The 18,850-nt window shown below is 39.3% G+C and overlaps 7 protein-coding genes across 8 annotated transcripts; 3 read left to right on the top strand and 4 right to left on the bottom strand.

Moving 5' to 3' along the window:
* Positions 1-284: 284 nt before the first annotated feature.
* On the top strand, positions 285-1,173 carry LOC6567190 (SOSS complex subunit B homolog). Its single transcript, XM_001993263.2, has 2 exons — positions 285-506; positions 606-1,173. The coding sequence occupies exons 1-2, from the start codon at positions 426-428 to the stop codon at positions 1,086-1,088; spliced, it is 564 nt and encodes a 187-aa protein (XP_001993299.1). The 5' UTR covers positions 285-425; the 3' UTR covers positions 1,089-1,173.
* LOC6567189 (probable trehalose-phosphate phosphatase C) lies at positions 1,119-4,881 on the bottom strand. Its single transcript, XM_001993262.3, has 4 exons — positions 4,679-4,881; positions 4,282-4,606; positions 4,030-4,216; positions 1,119-1,601 (listed from the first exon to the last, which is right to left on the bottom strand). The coding sequence occupies exons 1-4, from the start codon at positions 4,741-4,743 to the stop codon at positions 1,351-1,353; spliced, it is 828 nt and encodes a 275-aa protein (XP_001993298.1). The 5' UTR covers positions 4,744-4,881; the 3' UTR covers positions 1,119-1,350.
* A 362-nt stretch (positions 4,882-5,243) lies between these two features.
* Positions 5,244-7,034, bottom strand: LOC6567188 (probable trehalose-phosphate phosphatase C). The gene is made up of 4 exons (XM_001993261.3): positions 6,837-7,034; positions 5,832-6,453; positions 5,563-5,774; positions 5,244-5,475 (listed from the first exon to the last, which is right to left on the bottom strand). Exons 1-3 carry the CDS (start codon positions 6,899-6,901, stop codon positions 5,634-5,636), a joined length of 828 nt encoding a protein of 275 aa, XP_001993297.1. The 5' UTR covers positions 6,902-7,034; the 3' UTR covers positions 5,244-5,475; positions 5,563-5,633.
* A 521-nt stretch (positions 7,035-7,555) lies between these two features.
* LOC6567187 (probable trehalose-phosphate phosphatase J) lies at positions 7,556-9,271 on the bottom strand. Its single transcript, XM_001993260.2, has 4 exons — positions 9,220-9,271; positions 8,707-8,842; positions 7,788-8,409; positions 7,556-7,715 (listed from the first exon to the last, which is right to left on the bottom strand). The coding sequence occupies exons 2-4, from the start codon at positions 8,769-8,771 to the stop codon at positions 7,581-7,583; spliced, it is 822 nt and encodes a 273-aa protein (XP_001993296.1). The 5' UTR covers positions 8,772-8,842; positions 9,220-9,271; the 3' UTR covers positions 7,556-7,580.
* Positions 9,272-11,737: 2,466 nt separating this feature from the next.
* Positions 11,738-12,472, top strand: LOC6567123. Its single transcript, XM_032739334.1, has 3 exons — positions 11,738-11,820; positions 11,886-12,158; positions 12,224-12,472. Exons 1-3 carry the CDS (start codon positions 11,799-11,801, stop codon positions 12,262-12,264), a joined length of 336 nt encoding a protein of 111 aa, XP_032595225.1. The 5' UTR covers positions 11,738-11,798; the 3' UTR covers positions 12,265-12,472.
* Positions 12,473-12,808: 336 nt separating this feature from the next.
* On the top strand, positions 12,809-13,510 carry LOC116805723. Its single transcript, XM_032739541.1, has 2 exons — positions 12,809-12,912; positions 12,980-13,510. Exons 1-2 carry the CDS (start codon positions 12,882-12,884, stop codon positions 13,273-13,275), a joined length of 327 nt encoding a protein of 108 aa, XP_032595432.1. The 5' UTR covers positions 12,809-12,881; the 3' UTR covers positions 13,276-13,510.
* On the bottom strand, positions 13,493-17,819 carry LOC6567122 (transient receptor potential channel pyrexia). Of its 2 annotated transcripts, none has more exons than XM_001993258.2 (8): positions 17,349-17,819; positions 17,029-17,269; positions 16,713-16,968; positions 16,222-16,511; positions 15,807-16,151; positions 15,088-15,665; positions 14,617-14,770; positions 13,493-14,556 (listed from the first exon to the last, which is right to left on the bottom strand). In XM_001993258.2, exons 1-8 carry the CDS (start codon positions 17,373-17,375, stop codon positions 13,580-13,582), a joined length of 2,868 nt encoding a protein of 955 aa, XP_001993294.1. In that variant the 5' UTR covers positions 17,376-17,819; the 3' UTR covers positions 13,493-13,579. The 2 variants fall into 2 exon arrangements, with proteins under 2 accessions (XP_001993294.1, XP_043070539.1); XM_043214604.1 differs by having other exon boundaries at positions 15,807-16,148.
* Positions 17,820-18,850: the final 1,031 nt, after the last annotated feature.

Below are 18,850 nucleotides of genomic sequence, written 5' to 3'. Positions count from 1 at the left end.
TGGCAATCAGCTGAGGCAATGGAATCCAAGTTAGAAGGTTACGCAATGCGCACGTGAGCAATTTTTTTTTTTTTTTTAAATACCTCACTTTTACACATTTATATTTGAAAATTATTTCTTTTATAAACAGTCTAATATTCTGCAAGGCTTACAGCTGTGGTGTACATATTGTTTTTGATGTATTCCCTGCAATGTTGAGAAAGTGACGTCAGAACTGCTTGCCTTACCGATGAATGAAAACATTAATCGTTACTAATAGTCGTTACTTCTTAATAGTCCATCGCTAATCAGCTCGCAGCTGTTTTATTGTGTTTGTTTTTGTGGCATATTTTCACTCAAATTTGGCGTCTATTTGAAAAACCTAAACAAACATAGACAGATTGTTATTTGCTTAAGTATTTAAGTATTCGGCATTTATTCAAAGCATGTACAACGCAGAATGCATTGCCATAAAGGATATAAAGCCTGGTCTCAAAAACATAAATGTTATTTTCATAGTGCTTGAGGTTTGTTATCGATAACAAAAATTACAGCAAATTTGATTTGTATTTTTGTTTGTTTTTGTTACGAATAAATATTAAATGCATTGCATTTATTATTGGTAGGTAGGCGTGGCGACTGTGACCAAAGAGAATCGAGAGGTGCGCAACTTTAAGGTGGGCGATCCCACAGCCAGCATTAACGTGTCCATCTGGGATGAGCCCGGCAAACTGATAACACCCGGCGACATCATCCGGCTGACCAAGGGGTATGCGTCGATTTGGCGGCACTGCCTCACCCTGTATTCGGGCAAGAATGGCGAGGTCTTCAAAATTGGCGAATTCTGCATGATATTCAACGAGGCGCTCAACATGAGCGAACCCAAACGGGCCGAGCCGTCGTCAGCAGTTCCCCAGGCCGGACTCGGTGCCGTTGTGCAGACGCCTGTTGTGGCGCCTGTGGGCGTGGCCGCTGCCGGCGCTGTCCAGCCGCCAGTGGGCACAGCGCCGACGGTGGCTGTGCCGCCCACCATCGTAAAACAAACGGGTGGACGCGGAGGACGAGCCGGAGCGGCTCGTTCTGGCGGCCTGAAATCGGAACGCAGATAAAATTGGAAATGAGGCTAAAAGGCAAACGAATTATTAAATTAAGTGAAATTTTTATTGCGAATAGTAGTGAACAGTTTGAAAAGTCTGTAAAACATTGTTGTTTTTTAACGGCATCTGCAAGAATTACATGCATACAAACATACATAAAAATGAGAAATAAATATTGTATTTTTATAAGACAGCAACTAATAATGATTATATAGGTGTATGTGAGAGAGTGAGTGTGTGTGGAATTAGCTAAAGCTAGAGCTAGCCGCAACGCTTATGCCTTCTTCTTCTCGTAGTTGGCCTGAACGGCTTTCAGCAGCCAGCCAACCTCCTCAACTGTCTTGATCTGATAGTTGGCATAGGTCTTCAGCGTTGGCAGCTCCGACACACGGAACGTCTTGCCAATGCCATGTAGCACCTTAATGGCATCCTCATCGGTGGTATCATCACCCACATAGATGATCTTCAAGTTCTTGGCCCAGTCGGCATCGAAGTGCTTCTCCAGAATCATCTTGGCGCCCTCTCCTGCAAAAAAGGGGGAAAAATATTTATTTTTTAGAAAACAATTTTAGGATATACATCTATTGTGGAGTTGAGAATAGCATTTGAAAAACTATTCACTAAGCCGATTTCTTAGTAAGTTGATACATAATCAATTTGCGAGAAACGGGTAACAAAATATAAATTTTTTTAATTTTCATGCGTGCTTCAAATTACTTTTCTGTTTTCGAAAATTGGAGTATGCCTGAATATTTGATTATAAAAGTTTTATTAAAACTAATAAGATAAATATGTTTTCTAATTATAATGCTTTTTTGTACGATTTACATCTTTTGCTTTGGGTAAATTGATCCAAATTCATTATAGGCGTTTATCCATTCAATCAGAATTGTTTTTGAATTGGTGTTATGCATTCTGGAGAATTTGATTGGTTGCCAATACATATATGTTGTAGATACAAGTGGTGCAAACAACAACAATGTTTTATTTCTCTTCGGTTTTTCAAATATTTTAAAGCGTTCACTCGCTATATATAAAGCTATAACCGCCTGCAGCGCTGAACGGGCCAGAGATTTATCTATATGTACGCTCGATATATTCTAGGCGTTATTTTTAGTTGTCTGTGTGGGCGTGGAGTGAGCGAATTGTGTTTGGCCTGCGACTCGTCAAGTAAATGTATGCAAACCACATTTGAAGATCTACAATTCTATATGTGTGTACTCTATATATATATATATATATATATATATATATATACATATGTACATCTATCTCATCCAAAGAGCTGCCTTTTGATTATTTTAATTATGCGGGTTTTTGTGTTTTTGTTTTTGTTTGTTATTTGTTTTCTCATTTTTTTCTTGCCACCTATTAACGCTACATTTTTGTTTAATTGATGACGCATTAGCATTCGTCTCCTGCCTTTTCCCGTCCCAAGTATTGCATTTTTTTTCAGACGGCACCAACAATTCTGATTCTTGATCTTTTGTTGCTATTTCATAGCATGCGCTTGGCAGGCTTTCATATTTCACGAAATAGCTAGAAAATAAATATTTGAGCATCGTTTTTCTGTGTCTGTTTAAATGTTGCTTTTTTGTCTTACTTGCAATATTTGTCCACTAAGAAATTTATTGCTCCCGAAGGCGGGACAATCATAATTAAAATTTATTTGCCATACACAACTATTTGTTGTCTTTTGAATTATGCACATTTGTCGCAGCTCGTTGGAAATGTCTGATTTAATTAAACCAGACGCGATTTGTGGATCATTTTGGAATTTGACTTATAATGTGGCAGTTGCAATGGAATTTTTTTTTTGTTCTATTTACGTATTCCTTTAGGAATTCGTTTATGAAATTAAAAAGGTTATTTAAATTTCGAATAATTCGGGCAAATTAAAATTACACTCCTCTCGGTAGAGAAAATGTACTCTAAGTATTATCAATAATTCAATTATATACAATTTTAAATATTTGATATAAATATTTGATTAAGAAAATGTGTTAATAAAAATATAGTATCTTTGGTGCAGCGTATCTAATAAAATCGCTTATGTATCTCCTCAATAAATACATTATATATGCTACGTTTTCCGATCTAAACTTGTATCTAAAAATATATAAAAATCATTTTGAAGCATCGCATCATTTGCTAAAAATGTTTCAAATTAGATGCGCTTAGTTTGAAATCATTAAAAAACTGCTTCAATGCGGCATTTTAATTGCAAGTGTTTTCAAAAAGATCTCATAATTGCCATTTCATGTACAACATACTTTTAAAATAGAAACCACTCTAAGTCCTATGACAAATTTGAGTGTAAATAAAAACAATATTCTGAATACATTTCAACAATTTCATTTGAAGTGAAATCGAAAAGTTCTATGAAAAATTACACGAAATTAATAATTTCTCATAAGGCAAGTAAACAATTTTAAGTATAGTCATATATGTATTTATAATATCTAAATGGTGGCGCGCTTTTGACATCAGATTTCGGGCTGGTTGTTTGTCAAGAGGGGCACAAAAAAAAAAAAACAAAAAATGTTTGAAAATTTTTTTTCGACACTGACTGCTGTGCTGCGGCGTCTGTCGACATAAATTTTAAGATGTATATTTTAATTTTCGAAAATCGCTTCTATTCGGTTTTTTGTGTCTATGTGGGAATATATTATTTCTAAAATATATCTAAGAAAACAACCGCCCACATGCCTGGGGCAGAAAAATACATTTTTGCGCCCGTGCTTTCATAGAAAATACGGCAATAATTAAATCATCGAATCTTTGTGTTCAAAATCGAATTGTTTCGAACAGGTGCCGAGGACGGAGCAGACGACAGCAGATTGGCGACAACAGTTGGCCAAGATCAATGATTTATATATTGTTATATAGTATATGTATTGGTTTAGTAAGTCATTGATTAATGGTTAGTTGTATTGCTTTTGTCCGGACTAACCTTTGTCCCAGTTGACGCGTGGCTTGCCCTCCAGGGCATATGGCGTCTCGATCAGCTGGAAGCCATGGGACTGAATCAGACCCTTGGCCTCGGCAATCAGTTTGGCCTTCAACTTATCGGTGACACCCTTATAGTGATAGGTCACCGAGATCTTCTTGTCCTCCACCCAGGCGCCAGAGCAAACAACCTTTTAAAATACAAAATTTTCAATACACAAATTTAAAATTTTGGAATTAATTATTTTGTTCTTACCTTCTCCTTCAGTTCAGCGACCAGTTTGTTGTGCTTCTCGAGCAGCTCCTCGGGCATTTCGATCTTGAACTTCTTGCCGGATGGATATTCAACTTCCAGACCGTGATTGCCAGCATAGGTTACATTGGGGAATTTGAGATGATTCTTGATCTCGCTCAGTTCGCGTCCAGAGAACACAACCATGAAGATCTTCTCGTTGGCAGCCAATTTCTTAATGTTGATCTCAGTGTCCTTGGGCATGACAGATAGTTCCTCGGTCAGAGGAGCCAGTGTGCCATCGTAGTCCAGCAACAGGACAACCTGATCCTTATCGGCGGCGATGAAACTGATCGCGCAAAATTAGCCACATAATGTTGGATATATTGTGTGAACAGTTGTGTATGTGGTCTCCACTTACCCATCCAGAGCCTTGACGTAATCCTCCTCCTTTTTCAAGAGCGGTGCCTTCTTTTGTTCAGCCATACTGAGACTAGTTGACTCTATATATGTAATATGTATCTACCGGAAACTGTGCGACGTGCTGGACGTACCTCGACCGACTTAATACTAATGCCCAAGCAGCGCCAACGCCAGCCCCACGCTGCAGATCTATATGTACCAAATATATACGAAAACCGATTGAATATAGTCTCTCACCAATTCTCACGCTCGCTCACTAGTGTGGCAACTCTGGCAGTCGCTCGACTCTTGGCCAAGTAATGTGGCACGTTATTTATGAGGCATGTGCGCATAAAAAAGGCATGCATACCATATTGGAACCTCACCTCATCATATAGATGTGTGTGTGTGAGTGTGTTTTATATATAGCGTCACTATTATATACACAATCTAAGTATTTTTATTTTGTTGGAGCACAGCGAGTGGTTGCCGACAGTCGATGGTGTGGTGGAGCACCTTCGTCCGAGGTCGTTATTGTTGTTATTCTCTGTTTTTTGTTCTTTTTGGAATGATACTCGTTGACACACATCTCACCAGGAATTTATTGCTTTTGACTTGCAAGATTTCATTCATTGTTCAAGTGCTATTGGCCGATGTTGAACCATTGTAAACATGTTTACGATTGATCAATAAGCATAATAAAAATTACAGCTCCTTGGTTTGCTTATAATAAAGTTGATTATTTATTAGAGCCGAAGGAAGTGAATAACTATTTATGAAACAGTGGGCATCGTTGCTTTCAGTTTCTTCATTCTTCTGATACATTTTATCAACAAAACATAAAAAAAATCTCATTATTTGATTTGATATAAAATAGTAATAATTTCTGATATGAAAACTAACCTCATTAGAAATTCATATGGTGACCAATTGTAAATATAATGTTTCATTGAACATAAATTCATTAATATGTTCTAGATCTCAGATACATAGGCAGAAGCTATCCATCGGAGCAGATCCGTCATCAGATCCTGTTTGGGCAATCGGAAGTCAGCGAAGGTTTCAACCTGAGCATCATCTGCAATACGGAAGGAGCGGCCCAAGCCCTTCAGCACCTAAACAGTAAGAAAATATTTTAATTGATTTTCGAGAATGAATAAGTTTTGACTTACCCTCATGGCATCCTCATCGGTGGTATCGTCACCCGCAAATACAACGAGAACCTCCTTTGACCAATCGTCGCCGAATTTTTTGTTCAGGATGTGGAGAGCTGCCTCGCCCTTATTCCAATTGACTGGGGGCTTTGCCTCGATGGCCTCATGGGCCTGATTGGCATGGAAACCATGACGTTGACAGATTTCTATTGCCAGCTTCTTTTGCTCATCCTTGAGTGCAACGGGAGTGTCCCGATAGTGATACGTGAGTGAGACACGTTTATCCTCCACCCAGGCGCCATTCTTCTCTAATCGCTGCTTCAGCTCCTCGACCATGGCCATGTAGTTCTTCTTTATGTCAGCGGGCAACTCGTAATCGTGACGTGACCCGTCTGGATGCTCAATTTCGAGTCCATGATTGCCCGCATAGGTAACACCATCGATGTTTACTTGCGCCTGCACATCCTTCAGTGCACGGCCAGAAATCACAGACAAAAAGATTTGTGGATGCTTGGCCAACTTGTGCAATATGGCTTCCAATTCCGAAGGTATTTTAGTCTTGTTAGGATTGTCCGCAATGGGCGCCAAGGTGCCATCGTAGTCCAGTAAAATTGCCAGCTTTAAGTGCGTGCCCAAATATCTAGAGGGTACATAGAGATAAAATTAGAACAAATACAGGAACAAATTAAAAAGTGACTATATAAAAATGATAAGTTATTATAAAGCAATTATTATTTCAAATTTTTAATTTATTGTTTTTGGATTTTTAATATATTTTAATTAAAAATGTGTATTTTACATTACTATGTTAAGCAACTCATATAAGTTCAATTAAGTATTTAACAAAATTTTCTCGCAACCAAACATTTTTGTTTAAGATTTGTAGAAATTATCTTTCTCAAAAACAACTGCAGCTGCATTATTTACATATTCTGGCTAATCTGCCTTATCTGCAATGCTCTTTCCATGACTTTTTTTCATTAACAAGGTCAAAAAGATAATAAATGTGCTTTAATCTCTTACCCTGGCAAGTGCTGCTCGAACTCCTCCAATCGACTGATAACTGGTGGAATTTGTCTCTCCGGCATTTTGTCAGCTGTTGAATGCCAAGCCAGGTTCAATGTGAGATTTAGTAGCTGGTATGTGTTTAGAAAATCCCTGCAATTGAGAATGATTTTTGTGGACTTAGATTGTGTCTGTATGACTGCTCAACTTGTACTGTGAGTAGGTAGAATAGAGCAGTTTGCTTATTAAATCGCCGGGTTCGATAGTTCGTTTCAGCTGATAACAAACCTCTCGCTCAGTTTCTAATCGCTGCGACTCTAAAGCAAGTTTGTGTGACGTCATTGAATATTCTAAAGGCTCTGTGTGATCTTTCCCAGCTCGTGTCGCTCGTGAATTTGTAATTGCTGCGAGATTGCTTCAATTGTCGCTCGCTGTTAAAATCGCTAGCAACATTTTGCGGAGCGTTAGAAAAGGTAAACTAGCTGGAAAATGTAGAGAGAAAAACTGTAACTAAGAATGCTTATTGCGATTTAGGCATGGCTTCAACTTCAACTTCAATTCAATATCATATTCAAAATATATTTCTCTAAAATGGTAAAGTTTATTGCTATTTTTTGTCGATGTTTATCGATGTTGTGTCAGCGATGAAAGTTATTAATAAGAGAAAAATTAACTAACTAAGGTAAACATAAACTAGTTTTTGTAATTCTAATAAATCTATAATTTGATATATAAATAACAATAATTAACTATCTAAAAATTCTAAGAGACATAAACAGATGAAATCCACTTGAATAGATCCATCATCAGATCTTGTTTGGGCAATCGGAAGTCAGCGAAGGTTTCAACCTGAGCATCAGCTGCGATGCGGAAGGAGCGACCAAAGCCCTTGAGCACCTGACCAGAAAGAAAGTTAGAATTGGTTTTAATTTGTGTTTAACTTTGAGAATTTATACGACTTAGACTTACCTTCATGGCATCTTCATCTGTGGTATCATCGCCCGCAAATACAACGCGAACCTCCTTTGACCAATCAGCGCCGAATTTGCTTTTCAGGATATGGAGAGCTGCTTCGCCTTTATTCCAATTGACTGGGGGCTTCACTTCAATGGCCTCATGTGCCTGACTGACGCGGAATCCATAATTTTGTGAGATCTCTGTGGCTAGTTTCTTTTGCTCATCCTTGAGCCCAACGGGCGTGTCCCGATAGTGATACGTGAGTGAGACACGCTTATCCTCCACCCAGGCGCCATTCTTCTCCACTCGTTGCTTCAGCTCTTCAACCATGGCTGTGTAGTTCTTTTTTATATCGGCAGGCAAATCGTAATCGTGACGGGAACCATCTGGATACTCAATTTCGAGTCCATGATTGCCCGAATAAGTAATACCATCGATGCTTACGTGGGCCTGCACATTTTTCAGTGCGCGGCCAGAAATCACACACATAAATATTTGAGGATGCTTGGCCAACTTGCGCAATATGGCTCCCACTTCCACAGGCATTATTGTGTTGCTGGGATTGTCCGCGATTGGCGCCAAGGTGCCATCGTAGTCCAGCAAAACTGCCAGCTTTGAGTGATTACCCAGATATCTAGAGAAGGATGGAAAATGGATTTGTTAACCGACGTTTTAAACATTCATATCAAAATAATATAATCTAGTGATATTTTCGGTCATTATTTGTGGCTTTTGGAAAGTTGAACTATGTCGATAAGAGGATCTGATCTTCGAACAAACATAGATAACAAATTTCCGATGAATTCTAACATGTTTGCTTCAAATTGGCAATATTTTCATTTCTTTTGGTGCTTGTTTGCCTTATCTCATCATATGACTTTCTTTTCACTGCCAAGGTCATGAGGATAATAATGATGATTTAATCTCTTACCCAGGTAAATTCTGTTCGAACTCCTCCAAACGACTGATAACTGGTACAGTTTCCCTTTCCGGCATTATGTCAGCTGCGGAATGCCAAGCCAGTCCCACAATGAGATGTAATAGATGGTATAGAAGTAGTACTTGCACTGCAATTAAGAATTATTTTTGAGGGTTTAGAGCAGAGTCGAACAAACATAGCTTCGAGGCCATCAAGGAGTTAAGACTCTAAATTTTAGACTCTATGCATAGTATGCAATGTGGAACCCGAATATTTCCAGATCGCGCACTTCAACACAATACGCACTATTAAATTTTTGTTTGCTGCTCTCTTTGTCTGGATGTTGTCTGAACGACAGTTTAGTTTTTTCTGTGAGTGCTAGAATATTGCTTATTAATTTTGATTTTGATTTTTAGAACGGTGGGTTGTATGGGTCGCTCGAGCTGATAAAAAATGTCGGGCTGAGCTTCCAATCGCATCGATGCGAAAAAAACAAGTTTATTGTGATCAATTACGGTCATTTACCACTTGAGATGAATTCTCCACTAGACACTGTGCTCTGTCAAGAGATACAAACGATTATGGCTTCTGTTGTCGTTGTCCGGAGTTTTTATAATAATTCGTTGTCGCCATTTCCTCAAACAGTTTCGTGAATTGTTTTTGTTATCGGGAAAACAAAGGCGATGTTTCTCACACCCTCACACTTTCAGAGACCATGGCAATGCATCATGCGTTGGATGCGTGCCTGTTGCATGATCCCCATGCAATGGGGCATTGCGCCCTCGCCTCCATATCTCTTCGTCAAACAATGCATTTTGGCAAAGACATTTACTGCACTTTATATTTATCCAATAAATTAAAGAAATGTAATAAATTTCTTCATTTCTTCTTTAATTTTTGTCTGATAATAAGTAGCAGGGGGCAACTAAACCGACCGTGTGTCTCATGTTTGCTGCTTTTCTCCGAACCAATTGTTTTCATAAATATTTACTACTTGCACTGATTTGATGGGACAGGCGGCATATATTGAGATAATCACAACACGACAACAAACTTTTCCGTAGAATTTTCGGGGTGGGAAACTACGCATTGAAATCTCTTTGGGAAAATCATCAACAAAAGTGTGTCGCCATAAGTGTAATAAAATTATTATTAGCCGATGCAAAGTAAACATCAATGATTACTTTTACACGAAGTAAAAAAATAATAATAATATCAGATATTGCTCGTTGGCTATATATATTCCAAAGTCTGTACAGAATTAATGAATACTCGTCACAAATGTTGAATTTTCTATTTACTTAATGTGGGTTAAAAAGAGACCGCAATTTTTAAAATGTTTTTTTAAGGATAACAATTTAAGTGTAAATTTAAAATCAAGGTTAAAGTTATAAATTGAATGAAATAAAATTAAACGGGAGTACATTAAAAATACGAAATAACAACAGGAAATAATAAATCTTAACACAAAAGAAAAAAAATAGCCTGAAGAAATAAATCTATAATAAAATAACATAAATTATAATATAACAAATATATAACTAAAATAACTAGTCTAAGGTAATCTCTTTTATTGTTACTGAAATTAAAAACTAAAAAGATATGTTATAAAGACAAGGGTACAGGTCACAGCCACAACTACATACGAGTATATATTGATTGATCTTAAATTTATATTTTCTATCTTTAATAGTCTACCAAACTATAGATAAAATCAGTCGCATCGAAATATAGTACAAAAACAATGGCAGATTTCTAATCAAATCAAATATAGGAGAATTGTGACTTAATGTATAAAATTGTCTAGGAAAACTCCGCACGTGCCATTAGCTGGGCAAATGAATCACGTAGTCCGGTTATTACTGCCAGATCTGATGGAATCATGCCATAGACGCATGCTCTTGCTCACACAATTCCCAGACGTGGCCAGGCCAGGCCCAAAATGTTTACTCACGATATTTGCCAGAAAAAAGCAATAGCTACGAGCAGCTGCTGCCGAACGGTAGCAGACAGTAAAGCGCTTCACATAAAGTAAACAGACTGATATCCATGTACGTATATCATATATATATATGAGGGTAAATTGAACTCCGTCATAGCCCTAATTAGGAGCCCTAATCGCATGGCTTAATCATTGAGCACTCCCAATCAAATCTCAGCGTGCTAATGGTCTTTAATTAAAGCGTAAGAGTTTCACGATGTCAGCATGTGTCTGGCTTCAAATGTTCGACAAGCACATTCAAAATATTGACACAAGCATTTTGTAAAGTGTTTAAAATATATTTTTCCATTGATCACCATAGATTTCCGCTCAACTATTGATCTTGAGCTATACAAATATTTTTCACTCACTTCTGATTGAATTGCTTTGATTAGTTGTCACTAATTTTGGCTTTAGATATTCGAATGATTAATGTTGTTGGGTAACAACGTAATTTCTATTTGCTCAAGTCAATTGGTAAATATTTTTCAAACAGTCACAGACATATGTTCTAGATTTGTTCTGAAAGCATTCTGTGTGGTTATTTTTGTTTTTTAAAACTAACGAGCACTAAACAATCGGAGAGTGGGAAAAAGAGACTATTTTGTGGATATCCTAAAAGTATGCTATGAAAATAATTTATATTTGTTCTTGGTCGATATATTATAAGGCAACAGACACAGGAGCTACTCCAGATGTCAGCATCCAAATAAATAAATATGTTTAAGACTATATATAGCATTGCATTGTAGTCGACATTATCTGTGCCTTGCATACCCAACTACATTAAAATAGTGTAAACTGAAAATCCATTTAATGAACTTTCAATCGTGCTCTAAGAATGAATCACTCCAGATTTACGTATGTTGTACATATGTATTCAACATTGTAACCAGTTCTACTTTCAACTGAATTCGGGGCATTCTCCCCCGATCTATATATACACGCACAAGTGTGAGTTTTATTATGACGTTTCGGTATATATACAAAAGTAATCAATACAAACATATCTGGCCTGACCTTCGTTTATAAGCGAGAGACGGGACCCTTGACGGTCTCAGACGCGTTTCAGTTGCACAGTCAGTCGGACAATCTCGTGGGTCTCGTGGGTACATACCAAAAAATGGAAGTTTCCCATATTTTCGGTAGGTTGATAAGCGATTGGAATATAAATAAATCAAACGTAATGTTAAATTGAATTCGTATTCAGCTTTGATCTTGTTGATTGCTGGAGCAGTCGCATATCCACAATTTCCGTCATGGAACAGTCCACAGAACATGAATCCAAATACATTCATCACTGGACAGCCGGTTACACCCACCGTGTCTACAACGACGCCTCAGCCGACCACAGCATCGCCTCGATACCTGGCCTGTATCCAGTCCTGCCCAGCAACCAGTGAATATAATCCCATCTGTGGCAGTGACAATATCAACTATTATAATTCAGGACGTTTCAATTGTGCCGTTCTATGTGGTCGAAGTATGGTTTTTCTCATATTAAAATTGAATCGGCTTTCAATGAAACTTATATATTTTCTTTCATAGATGTTCGGAATCTACATTTGGGAATCTGCAGCACTACGTAGATCACAATTGAATGCGAGTTGCAAAAGTCTTACAATCTACAGTTCAATGCTCATTTAATGACCTTAATAAAATCTGAATAAAAACAAGTAAGAATGAGCTGGTCGAGAATTATCAACTAAGTGATACCCTCCATCCAAAATAAATTATATTTATGTAAAAATCCTCTCGAAAGAATAAAGCACATATTTTGAAATGTTTTTTAATCCATTAATGTATGGGACATATTAGCCCCACTATTGTTCTGATCTGGTCGTCATTATATATTTATAAATATTTCCACAGCTTCGTAAACAGTCAAAAATCGACAATTATTTCGTATAATGTTGAATTTAAAAAATTAGAACGTATCAAGTTATTTTTATACTTGAATTAAATTCCAATAAAGCACACTCTTTATAAAAATTATATTATTGGTACGAAGTGGCAAGCTCTCTTTATCTGGATTATGGCTATAGGGTGTTTCAAAAACAGATTAATCAACACAGATTTCACTGTTCACACTCTCGCTTAAATCGCAGCTTGTCTAATGTGTGGAATGCCGATTCAGTCGTAGTCAGAACGCTTTGCCGTTTGGTGCTTTAGCGCAGAGATTTTAGCGAGAGATATTTTGAACAAGATGATGAGGCCTGGGTTTTCTCACATATGCCGTATGTGTGAAATTCTCAGTGTGTATGTGGGGTATATGTAAAAACACCTATACTTTTATATTTGTAGTGTTGTTGGTGCTGCTGTATGGTGCACTTGCTATTGACAACTCCAATCCCAAGTCACAGGTGGAGTACATAAGTGTGCAACCAAGTGCAGAGAAGCCTCGCATTGTGCCCATAACACGGCCTCCTTTGCTCAATCAGACACCACCACCGCCGCCGCGCGACTCTAAGAATTTTGCATATAATCCGACGACGAATACCTGGACACAAATTGGAAGCCATGATCCTAGACCGGATGAGGATACTTTCATCTGGAATCAAAGCAACGACAAATGGCTAACTAATGTCGCGGGTTCCTAAAGAACCGACACATTTATTTCAATATGATTCACGACGTAATTACATTAATCACCACTTAAAACGACGCACAGCTAAAATGTTTTGTTAAACACGTTTATGTTTCAATATATTTTTAATATATTTAGGGAATATTGCTTCCACAATCGAGTAAGTGGATTATAAACATATCAGTTAAATGAACGCTTTCTTAAAAGAATCTTCTCAAATTCGAAAAATAAACACACTATAATTAATACATGAGTTTGTTTGCAGGTATATATGTATGTATTTACGTATATTATGTATGTATATAGTTAAGTATATATCAACGATGATTACGCAGTGTGCCTGTAGTAGATGCTGACGTCGGCGTTTGCTGTTGCCTCATGCGGCACAGCTCGGTGGCGGTGTAGTTCAGCTTTCGCATCGCATTCTCCGAGAATTTATCCAGCTTGGCAGTGAGCTGATCTACTTGCTCTCTAAGCACTTGCAGCTCAATACGCCAATCGTTCGCCTGCTGTTTCAGTTCCTGCTCTTGACGCAACTGTTGTGGCACATTTGTTGCCGAACGCGGACGCAGAAGCTCATTCATTTGGAAATGTTGCGTCTGCGTTGTGTATGTGGGCTGCGGCTGCTGTTGCTGATTTTGTTGGTTGGGCTGCGTCTTGGATTCCGTCGGATTCGGCAGCTGACGCTGCAGACTTCGACTGAACATGTGATAGTTCTTCTCGAATTGGCGACGTCGCATGCTCATATTGCGATCACGCCTCTCCGCCACCAGCTTGTAGATGTTCAGCTTAATGTCCTCGGGCAGCTGGGAGCGATCCCGTGGATCATTGGGACGCACGGTGAATTGCAGCATGTCGCGCGAGGTGCGTAGCAGAGCTTTGCGCTTGCAGTAATGGACGAGGGGCGCATTGCGCAGCAGGCGGGAGAAGAAGAGACTCTCCAAACGTGATATCAACTCTGCCTGTCGTACCAGACGATCCAGCGTGGCGGATACCTGCAGGCCCTGGATGTCGCTGACGGCCAGGCCCAGCATCAGGTTGGTCAATATCACTGTAACCAATAGCACAAAGGCTAGAAAAATAATGTGAGACGTAACGGGAAACTTAACCGCATAATCGCCATAAAAGATATCCTCGAATTCCAGCTCCCCAGACATCATGGTAAACGATTTTAGCACAGACCACGTAATATTCTGAAAGGCGGGGTAGTCATTGAAGAGCACAGCAAAACTCAAACCAAATGCAATCAGCAAACAGATGTAGGCCAATAGGAATTTGCCAAAGTTAACAGCCACTGGAAATTGTTTTTGAAAGGTAATTCTGTTGCTGAAGTGACTGATTTACAACTCAATACCCTTGGTAAACATTTGCACATACACTCCGAAAATGGGAAAGCGGCCAACCAGCATCATCAGCTCCAGCCACACCAGCAGAATGACAACAGCAGCCACATGATGCTGCCACATTGGCACCGTCAACAGATTACCCGTCCACAATACTTCCGGCGTCTACAAGAAAGATAGATTATATAATATTGCAGAAATGTATTTGGATCTTAGCTATACTAAATTTTCCAAAATATTGATTCCATAACACAGAAATTATACAAATATTCTTCATTTGAGAACTTAATCTTCTGGTGATAAAAATGTTACTTGTCTATAACACATTTCAGAAATTGTTATTATTATTTTTTTTTACCAATTATTGCATGTTTTTATCATACAAAATATTGTCACTTGATTAAAGCTAGTAAATTAAAAAAAAATGTTTTCCGTAATTATCAGTATATGGTAATCATATTTAGCCAGGTCAAACTACATACCACACATAGGAGCACACCGAAGACGATTAACCATTGCAGCCAGTTTTCCCAGTACTTGGCATAGCCATGCAGGCCGTGCGCCATTTGGAAGAGTTCCTTGCCCAGCAGCACAATATTTAGAACAAGCACAAAGTAGCCCGTAGTCATCACATAGCCTGGTGCCTGACATTTCTTGCCCTCCTTGCACAAGCGCACATATACACCGATCACGTAGAGCGTGAACAGCATCACGAAGAAGGTGTGGTAGGCGAGGCTCATGAGGAAGAATTTGCGAATGCGGCGCCACTTGAGGAATAGAAAGGTCTCGCACAACGGATGCATCAGTATACGCTTCTGGCCCACCTCAATGAGGCTCAGCATCAGCTCAGCCTCGCCCTTCTCCGCCGACGAGCTGGGCACCAGCAGTCTGAAGTCCAACTTAATCTGGCAATCGACGTCGCCAATTTCGTGATCATTCGCCTTAATGGAGCTGTCCAGTTTTTGCATTAGTTTGGGTATAATCTCTGGACAGCGACGCACAATGAATGTCAGAGCCGAAGTGTGTCCATCGGTGCGGGCGGTAAGATCTGCACCATTTTCTGTGAATGGGATCGGAGACATCTTTAATGCGTTATAAACCTTACGACAAAATTACAATAGCCTCGACAAGGCAAAAGAATATGTTAAAATGTTTAAGGATTTCCTTAAGGAATTACAAAGCTCATTCAGATGTCACTCACCTATGAAAAGATAGACACAGCTGCTGAATTCATTGAGGGCTGCAATGTGGAGTGGAGTATAGCCGTAGTCATCCGATTTGTTGACATCAGCGCCTGCCTTGAGGAGTGCATTGCAACAGTCCAGACAACGTGACTGCTTCACTATGGCAGCATGGAGAGCGGTGCGTCCGTCCCGATAAATGGCATTCACATTTGCTCCGTATTTTAGCAGAATTTCCACGCTGCTAATCGACTGGGAGAGGCAGGCCAAATGCAATGGCGTCTGCTGGCTGGCATTGCGACAGTTGACATCCGCGCGATGCTCCAACAGCAAACGAACGCATTCCGCATAGTCATTCTCCGCTGCTGCAATGAACGAGTACAATGTTAGCCGTGTATAGTATAGCATATACTTCAAAGCGAATGCAAATCTTACCCAAATGCAGTGCCGTCACTTTGCCTTCACCGAATTGGGAGCGTACATCGGCATTGTGATTCAGCAGCAGCTGTGCACATTTGGAAAACCCGGATGCGCAGGCGGTGTGCAACGGAGTCTCAGTGTAAACCTGCGGTGTGTTGGGATCGGCTCCATACTTTAATAGAATCTCAACGCAGTCCACCGCATTACCGTCAATGGCATAATGCAGTGCAGATCGCCGATTAATGCCAATATTGATATTCGCCTTGCGTCGCAGTAAAAGCAAAATACACTCAACACTCTTCGAGCTGAAAGAGATTTCAATGATGAGTTCTTGAAGAAAAAAAAATTAAGCTTCGATAAAGGTATTATTAATTTCAAGCGAAAATTATGTTTTCCAAATTTAAATGCAGGATAAACCTTGTTTAAGAATCCATTTCTTTTGAAAATCCATTGAGTTAGTCACGATCCAGAAAGCGATATTTGGGATAGCCTACTATGTGACTCACCTGGCTGCGCAATGTAGCGGCGTCACTTCCATTTTATTATCATATCGATTTGGATCCGATCCGCGATCAAGCATTATCTTAGCAATGGGTGCATTGGCCCGACAGCAGGCAAAGTGGAGCGGGGTGCGTCCGCGGCTATCGGAGGTGTTTGGATCCGCATTGTAGTGGGTCAGCAGATACATAACATTCTCAACGTTGCCATAGAGAGCACAGCATAAGAGCGCCAGATTGCAATCGCTTGGCTCGATCATTAGTTCTGCCAAAAAAAAAATGGCAGTAAAAATAAGTTAATTGCCAACTGCTGCCAGCTGCTCACCCAAAAATCCGCCCGATTTGACCACGTCAAATATGTGCCTGCCATTGGGCACCGCGCACATCGTCTCCTCGATCTCCTGGGGCTGCCAGAGAATCTGATTTTGTTGTTGACGTGCGAAAATCTCATGTGCCTCATTACTGAAGACGGCGTCGCTGTTGACCTCACTGGAAATGCTGCGCTTATCAAACAGCAGGTCCATGTCGGCCGTCTCGCTCTCCGACTGCCATTTCAGATCATTCTCCTGCCAAGACAAATAAACCGAAATCAAACAGAATCGTGCCTGAGTGGCGTGTGGTTGGGGAGAGGGTGGGGGCACTTACGATGATGGAGAATCGCACATTTTCCATACTGTTGATTTGTTTACACTTTTGTGGCCTACAAAATAAACTAATTGGTTGACCATAAGGAATCTTGCTTCAGTCCGCCGACACTCATTCATGCAATTTTCCAGCCCATGACACATAAATATGTGTACAGTTCGTGTAATGGCCTGCAATCAATCTTTGATGTTGTTGTCGTCCGTGGCAGAACAGATACTCGCCGTTTCTCGCCACCCAAAGTGGCGTGCTCTGTTTTCTTGATTTTCCCGTAAATAATTGGATGTATATCGTTTGTTTATTTTGAAATATCGAAAATTTTGAATTGTTTTCCAAGCCGCAACACGATGTTCGTGCTAATTATTACACCTCCGCCTCTGCGTTGTCGATCCCGTTGCCATCCACTCTTTCTGTGCTCTATGCTCTATGCCGAATATTTGTTCGCAGTGCATCTACCGTTATTCACGTTCCGTACTCGCCGAGGTGCTAATGTGTACTGGGTGTGGGAGCTGATGGGGCACAAATGACCGCACAAACTTTGCCTCAAAATATATATAAATTTAATATTGCTTTGTACTCTGCACTCACTGAAAATGGGCATGCAAGGTTACAATGAAGTTGTCCAGTGGGAAATAACACAGTTCTTCCGAATAATCGTGTTTGATTTTACAGAATTTAGTATGTTAATAAAGAGTACACTTTATGGGAGTCACCCACTTATAAGATTTTACTTCGATCTGTTCAGATTGTAGAGTCAGCAGAAAGTCCTTTGGGAATCCAATCGTTGATTTGATAATTTGATTTACTACTTTCGTGGGCATGTGGAAAGCAACTCGTTACATGCTTTGGATAAGTGAATTAATTCCCATATCAACGTCATGGAAGAAGATAAGAATACCCACATACTTATAGTAAGTTTAACAAAGAGATCTAGCAGAATCAACGAGTTCTCTTAGTTTTGAACGAAAAATTGTGCAAATGCCACCATATGTTCTTTTATTCCGAAAGCTTCTTAGCAATGTTTTTTTGAGCTTTGTGCAATTTGTGGCAGGCGTAAATAGACAGCGCAGTAATTAAATAATTCAGTCAGTGGACGAGGCAGCGAGTGCTTGGATGGCTTGGGTAAACTGGAAACAATGGCATGGAATTCAATTAAAAATTAATGTTCGAAATATAGGTAAGAATCGATTAATCTGAGTCGTTGCCATTTCATGACTCTAAAATTTCAGATTCAAATTCATGGCAGTACCTTTCCTAATGCACACGAGTTTAACATTGTAATTTTCTGGAGCATGTTAAATGATTAAAGAGCTGAGCAACCTTGACTTTGATACGAATGCTTCACTCAAGCGTTTGGCCTTCAGGGGCAACTAGAACGGAAACTGTGTACAAGATTAATAGATTAAGTGGAACTTTGCATTACAAAATTTCAACATCTCGCACAAGTTAACGTACTAAAAAAGTTTTCTTTGCAAATTACTTGTTGAAGATAGGCAACAACGGAT

This window comes from Drosophila grimshawi, unplaced genomic scaffold, assembly GCF_018153295.1.
Source record: "Drosophila grimshawi isolate 15287-2541.00 unplaced genomic scaffold, ASM1815329v1 contig_1377, whole genome shotgun sequence".
Taxonomy (NCBI): domain Eukaryota; kingdom Metazoa; phylum Arthropoda; class Insecta; order Diptera; family Drosophilidae; genus Drosophila; species Drosophila grimshawi.
This window is presented reverse-complemented; position numbering and strand designations above follow the sequence as displayed.